This window comes from Polyodon spathula, unplaced genomic scaffold, assembly GCF_017654505.1.
Source record: "Polyodon spathula isolate WHYD16114869_AA unplaced genomic scaffold, ASM1765450v1 scaffolds_1134, whole genome shotgun sequence".
Classification (NCBI taxonomy): Eukaryota; Metazoa; Chordata; class Actinopteri; order Acipenseriformes; family Polyodontidae; genus Polyodon; species Polyodon spathula.
In genome coordinates, this window is record NW_024472619.1 from 2,758 (window position 1) to 9,914 (window position 7,157).

General features: G+C 38.9%; 1 protein-coding gene across 1 annotated transcript; it reads right to left on the reverse strand.

Moving 5' to 3' along the window:
* Window positions 1-1,727: 1,727 nt before the first annotated feature.
* Window positions 1,728-6,347, reverse strand: LOC121309291 (coiled-coil domain-containing protein 174-like). Its single transcript, XM_041242166.1, has 5 exons — window positions 5,823-6,347; window positions 4,744-4,838; window positions 4,137-4,284; window positions 3,620-3,772; window positions 1,728-3,141 (listed from the first exon to the last, which is right to left on the reverse strand). The coding sequence occupies exons 1-5, from the start codon at window positions 6,061-6,063 to the stop codon at window positions 2,888-2,890; spliced, it is 891 nt and encodes a 296-aa protein (XP_041098100.1). The 5' UTR covers window positions 6,064-6,347; the 3' UTR covers window positions 1,728-2,887.
* Between the last annotated feature and the right edge of the window lie 810 nt (window positions 6,348-7,157).

Consider the following 7,157-nt stretch of genomic DNA (forward strand, 5'->3'; position numbering starts at 1 on the left):
CTTTTTATAGAATAACTTGTAATTTGAAGTTATAATGGAAAGAGAGTGGCGCTATAAAGAAAGGAAACAACTCACAGGAATAAGACAAGGGTTACATCACAGGCAGAAGACACTGCAGACCATATCGTCAAAGCGTTTCCTCCATTTTTAATTAACTCCTGTTTTTTTTTTTTTTTTTTTTAAAGTGAGAGAATCATGTTAATGGACTTGAAATATATAACAGTTGTTTGGTTCAAGTTATCTACACGTTTTAGCTCTTTCAAAAAAATAGGAGTGAATTAAAGAGTGAACTATATACTGTACTGCATCTATGAATTATTTGTTCAAATGAACTGCTTCAGAGTGTAAGAAATTATTTTATTTTTCTGAAAACCATATTCTTGAATTAAGACACTTTTTTTAACCGTTTTTAAACTAGCCTATTTGACAGGAACATTTAAAGCATATCGATGTATGGCAAATGCATGTTTGTGTTCTCAGTAAGAAGTATACCATTATGAGCATGCTGTAGCCCAAAACGAAAGCAAATGTAAGGTAGTTTAGATGGGCCAGTTTAATTTTAGAACCTTACTGAGTTTATTAAATAAAAAAAAAAATATATATATATAATTATTAAAAGGGTTTAGGATTAATGTTAGCAGTTGTACGAGTCCTCTGTCTGCAAATGAGAAACAGAAGTTCAAAGTTTTTTTTTAATATTATAAATCTCAGGTCAGCTAGAAACAGCCAGTTGTGGACTCAAGTCATGATATCACACACACACACACACACGCACTGAGTCTACAGTAACCGTACACTCATTAGCATGCCAAGTTTCATCACAATTGGATAAGCAGTTTTCCATATACAAGTGTGACATGCTGTAGATATGTGTGTATGACCACCACTATCTCGCCGTCACCAGGGATTTCAAAGGCATGTCAATACTCACCAACATGACCGACATGTTTATCAAGCACATTCAGTACTGCATATGCAACAGTATCAGAGTACAAGGAGAAATACAATTTGAGAATGCAAGGCTTATAAACTGGGCAGATTTGATTTAATGTGGAGAGTCAACCTTAAAAACCATGGCTGATGGTAGGATGACCCAAACCAGTGAAGGCAATACCCGCCTCCGGTACAGTGATGACACGGACATGCTGAACAACGTGATGTTTACAGCTATAGAGCAGACTGCGTGTGATTTGTGGACTGTGAATTGACTGAGGTGTAACTGGTTCACATATTTATACTCCAGTTTCCAAAATCTGCTCTGCTATTGTGCTTCGGTTACATCAAGGCTGGATTACTGCAATGCTTTTTTTTGCCGGGCTTCCAAAAACTACTCTAGCCAAGCTTCAATGGATTCAAAGCTGCAGCTGGAATCTTGACAATAGGTACTAAGATGCACCATCACATAATCCCATTCTGTTAGGCCTCCACTGGCTCCCTGTAACTCAAAGAATAGAGTACAAGGTAATTCTGCTTACTTATAAGGCTCTGTAAGGCCTGGCCCCTGCCTATTTGTCTGAACTTATACAGCGTTATGTCCCAAATCGAGCACTGCACTCTGTTGATGCCTCCTTGCTTAATGTACCTTTTTTTTGGACAGCTACTTTTGATGCACACGCCTTTTGATGTCTCATGCCTAAACTTTCCCAAAATCTCTTTGTTTAAAATTAGACTGAAGACTTTGTTGTTTGACCAGACTTATAATTAGGTATTTTATTGTTTTTACGTACATTTTCTGAAGCGCCTTGAGACATTTTATTATGTATATGGGGCACTACATAAAATATATGATTGATTGATTGACTAGTACAAATAAACTTACTGGTTTAGCCTAGAACAAAGAAGGGTTAGAGAGGGAATTGATTAAAAGTCTCTAGATCTTAAAAGGACTTGACATAGCTAAGCTTAACCAGTACTTTAAGCACATCACAGAAAGCAGGGCTTACAAAACAATGACACAAGTACCTGTATGTACTGTCGTTAAGATTGTGCCGTGCATAAAACAATGGATTTGAAACCACAGCATGTCAAGATTGTGGGATAGGAGTAAACAAGAGTAATGTACAATCGGTCAGGGTCCAGTGGGTTTTGAACTATTCAGATTTTTGTAATTTAGTTTACTGAACAGAAGATATGAATCTTTGTGAGAAAAGGAAGTAAAACAAAAAACAAACAAACCAAAAAGGCTCTAAATGTAATATTACAGGACATAACTCCAACAAAAAGCTTTGCTGAAGGAAACCCTTCAGAAAAGCCTTTTGTGTTGCCTATGGCATTTCCCACTGTTTACAACTGCAGCTGGTGGTGCCCTCTAGTGACAGTCCATCTGTAACACACCAAGGCTCTTTTTTGAAGCAAGACCAGTTTAAGAGAATTAAAAAAATAAACACCCAACTTACTTCAGTTCATTTATTTCTCTTCTTGTTTTGTTACATGAAAATGTATTTAAAACGTGCCTCAAAACAGACACTCAGGTGTTAATGTACTGTAGCAGGCTGGTCTCCACTGTGAAGACATGCTAATCCCAGCAATGAACCATGAATCTACACTTTAATCCTATAATGGGCTACAGAAGGTACAATTATAAGACAATCATTTCAAGACAGTAAAAGCCATTTCAAGTCATTTCTGCCTGCACACATACAAAACTGCAAAGGTTCCTAAATTACCTTCCTCCGCTTGCCTCTGCCTTTACTTACAACTACATCCTTTCTCCCAAGGCTCCACATTGACAGTTTTGAACCTGTCAAGAAACGTTCATCGTTTCTGGTGGATCAACAGATCTGCCCACATCAACCAGCTGCTAGGAACCGGACGAGCCCTGCTGGACCGACGGATTCCTATCTCCTGTTCTGGTTTTCTTACTGTGTTTTCTAGAAGGGGAACCTGTTTATACTGAGTGTTTGTAATACGCCAGCAAGTCATCGAGAGACTGCTGCTCTGGTGGAGGAGTCTGGGAGGCTGCTGCTTGTGTGCTTCCAGGGCTCTGTGCTGCTGGGCCCTTGGGGGGATATCCTTGCCTGCTCCTGGTCCAGCTTTTCCCCTGGTTGGGTTTCTTATAGTCGCTGAAGTATTCTGAAGGAGGAGCAAACTCTGCCTCCCGTTCATCCCTCCGTCGACTTGTCCACTGGCCAAGAGCGAACTCTGAAAAAAGAAATCAAGAAAGTTCAGCCGCAGTTTTAAACGGAAATGGAAATAGAAATGTGAACAAACAACAAAAGCATTCTCAGTGTCATAATCCATAGTCTTATCAGATACGTACAATTGACATGTCCAGAGGTTAAAAAGAACGCGGCAGTGAAAAGGTTCATTTATAACAGACAACACCTGTAATGGAACTTTGAGAGAATCCTAGAACACAGCTTGTAAAGACACTGTGTGTAAAAGCCAGTGGTCTGTATCACTAATATAGTCAGATGTTAAAACAACGTGGCACTGAAACGGTTAATGTTGACTGGACACCTCCTGTAAAAGAACTTTACTGAAAACTCACTCCAGGGCTGGTAACACATCTGGCAATGTTCTGCATAAGGTGAACTCATGTAGCTGAACTGGATTGTGATCAGACAGCATCGAATCTACTGTACGACTGTATCATACCCTTGTATAGGAAGCTTCTTACCTTTTCCTTTATCCCATTCCCGCACATGAGGAATACCCATCTTTGTGTCTTTTCGTTCTTGGATGACAATGTCCACCTTCTTATTCTCCACGGATGCAGGTGATTTTTGTTCTGGTAACAAAGGCACAAGCCCAACAATCTCCTCTTTCTCCACTGAAAAACAGATTGACAGCAACAGGTAAAATACAGTTTACAAAATATATAGTAGATGCCAATATTGATGTGATATAGCCATTTGAAATTTTGGCAGGATGTCTTGTATTAAAAATTACATCCCCATTAAAGTGATTGCAGCTCTAAAAATAATTATGTAACTCAACAGCTTGTGTACTCCAAGTCGTTATATACAAGTCACAAATGTGCAGTTTTGAAATAAACATACGTTATAGTAAACTTGTATTATTTATTTTAAAATATGATGTCTGGTGCTACCGGAATTCTCTGTTTAAGATTAATGAAAGGATTATGTTAGCTACGATTACTTTAAGCTGAGCTATACCGTTTTGAAATGTGCTACCTTCATTGTCTGCTACATCCAGCTGCTCTTCTGCTCCATCTCCTTTCAGTTTCTTCATCTTCCTCTGACGTACTTTCGCAAGTCTGGCATCCAACATGGCTTTCCGTGTGCCCTTTAACTTTTCTCGCTTGGCTCTTTGCTCCGTGGTCTGGACGAAATTAAAATAATGGTGTTCAAAAACATCACGGCATGTCTTTTATTACGGCTTGGGAGGCTTACTAAAATTTGCAAAATACTAAGAGAGTCTTCTAAATTTGGAATACTAATGCTTACAATAACAACAACTGAAATAAAAGTTGTCACATTTTTTAATGTAGTACACCAGTCCCCAAGAAGTAAACCCCAAAATCCTTCAGTAGCTTGTGTGAAAGAATGTCCACAGCATGTCTTCCCAATTAGAAAAGTAGTTCTCTAGACATATGTAATGCAAGTATAACCAGATCCACTATGCACACCACCTGTGACACGTACCCCTAAAAAAGAATTAGAGTAGGGAGGATTGATTTGATTAGTTTCTAATCTAGTCAATGTACAGCATGACATTCATAGTGCTGTACATGAAAAAAACCGCATTGCATTATAAAACACTGCTGAGGTAATTTGGTACCTGGTCTCGCAACATGTCCAGAGTCTCCCTCTGTTTAAATCTGAGCGCTTCATCTTGAGCAAAGGCAAAATAACCCACACCAAGCTCCCGTGCCTCTGAAAACCAAATCAGGAAAACACACTGGATTGCTTCTTCACTCATCAATAACCTCAGAACTAGCTTTTGGGGGTGTTGGCATTACATTTGAAATGTCCCCTGAACAGGATTTTTAGGTACAACCTGCCAACACATGTTAAATATTCTATACATACAAATATTCTACTGCATTTTTTTAATGTTGTCAATTAAAATAATTCTCACACACAACACAGACAGAACATCAAAAAAGAAATAACCACAAGCCCCGGTCACCCGAGAAGTGTTACTGTGCTTATACAATGGCACACTGCTGCTTTCAAATGAACAGTGCTTTTGTATTTACGTTGCTTGACACCGACATATTTACATGGTGTGGAATCCTTTTCATCAGAGAAAGCCATTTTATAAAGAAAAAGTCTGCAAAGGGTTAGATTACAGTTTAATCCATATACAGGCTAAAAAAGCACTTCTTGCAGATTTCCAAAGGTCAGAATGGATGAACAGAATGCAGTGGATTTTCTCCTCCCACAGGAGAGACTGGTCAGGGGAGTGTTTGAGCAGTGGAGCCAGTCCTCAGCTCTTTCTATGAGCCCCAGGACAGGTCTGGGGAGTGTCTGAACAATGGAGCCAGTCCACAGCTCTTTCTATGAGCCCCAGGACAGGTCAGGGGAGTGTCTGAGCAGTGGAGCCAGTCCTTAGCTCTTTCTCTGAGCCCCAGGACAGGTCTGGGGAGTGTCTGAACAGTGGAGCCAGTCCACAGCTCTTTCTCTGAGCCCCAGGACAGGTCAGGGGGTATTTAAGCAGTGGAGCCAGTCCACAGCTCTTTCTCTGAGCCCCAGGACAGGTCAGGGGGTATTTAAGCAGTAGAGCCAGTCCACAGCTCTTTCTCTGAGCCCCAGGACAGGTCAGGGGGTATTTAAGCAGTGGAGCCAGTCCACAGCTCTTTCTCCGAGCCCCAGGACAGGCCAGAGGAGTGTTTGAGCAGTGAAGCCAGTCCTCACCTCTTTCTCGGATGTCCTCGTAATGCAGTGGTCCAATGGGCCTCTTCAGCGCCGCCTCCTCCTCCTCCTCCCACTGCTGCCGCTGCAGTTCACGACGCATGTCTTCAGACAGCAAGGTCTTTCCCTTGTCCTCCTGCCTACAAGCAAACAGACTTCGCAAACCTTTCCACAGCAGAACATGCTTCAGATAGATATTTAGGAAGCCTAAACCTTTAGCAACTAAAGTCAAATGTGTGCACATGTGAATAAAAACATCCTTTCCAGCCTCATGTAATGTGATGTCATTTCAGAATACTGTGTCTACATGTTACAAAAGATTCTCCATTATAAAAGTTTTTAAAGTGTGGCAGTTCAGCTGTAAATAGTGATAATAAATAGGGCTGACTTCATGAGTCATCAGTCATTAAACCAGCAAAATAAGAATTAAAACATAGTGTTAATACAACAAATATGTCAGTTTTGCTGTGGAACTCAGAACTCGTACTAGTGTAGCATTGATTTCGATACATTTCATTAATATCATTTCATTTCAATGCATTTTAAGTGTGCAACAAACTGTTATTTATGGCATAATAGCATGGAATGCAGACTGTGGGTGTCAAAGAATGCTTCTGATCAATGATAAATAACAATACTTTGTTAAAAGGTTTGTGTCAGTGGGAACTAAGTAACAGTTTTGTTTTGTAACAAAATTACATTGTATTCTACACCCTCCAATATAAAGCAAAAGTATTATTACAGTCTTTTCATATTGCACTGGTTAACAAGGATATGGTATGCAAAACAATGGAAAATAAACAAGCAGAAGTATAGAATTTGTATTTAAAACCTGAATTAGATCTACCATTGTTAATAATAATAACAACAGTTAAATCTAGTAAAAGACAGACCTGTAGATATCAGAACACAAGTGTGTAGGCTAACGCTTACAGCACAATAATCACAATAATAATACTAATAATAATAATAATTAATAATAAATAATAATACAAACTTCTAAAATGTTTTTTAAAAATTAACAATAAAAGCAATAAGTATCATTATCAAAAATTAAGTTAATGTTTAATCTCAAATTTGTACATTGTTAATACAACAAAACACGTTAAAATTCACCAAGAGGTTTGTATAAGCGTACTTTCAGCACGCTTCAAATCATCAAAACTTTTCATAATGTAATAACTGCATTAAACAAATATGCATTACATGTAGGCCTACCATATTTTACGTTGTATTATTATTATTATTTATTAATCCTGGGAGTCACTTTCATCGCTGTCACTTATCTGCAGTTCATTACACTCAAGCTCCTCCTCATCTTTCTTACCTTCAATATCA

What these genes read in the sequence shown, in the direction of transcription:
- LOC121309291 (XM_041242166.1), bottom strand. Translation starts at nt 6,063, where the DNA reads ATGTGCACACATTTGACTTTAGTTGCTAAAGGTTTAGGCTTCCTAAAT. An exon ending in GGATGTAGCAGACAATGAAG is followed by an intron (nt 3,773 to 4,136) that starts GTAGCACATTTC and finishes TCTGTTTTTCAG; the next exon opens with TGGAGAAAGAGGAGATTGTT. An exon ending in GGAATGGGATAAAGGAAAAG is followed by an intron (nt 3,142 to 3,619) that starts GTAAGAAGCTTC and finishes TTCTTTTTTCAG; the next exon opens with AGTTCGCTCTTGGCCAGTGG.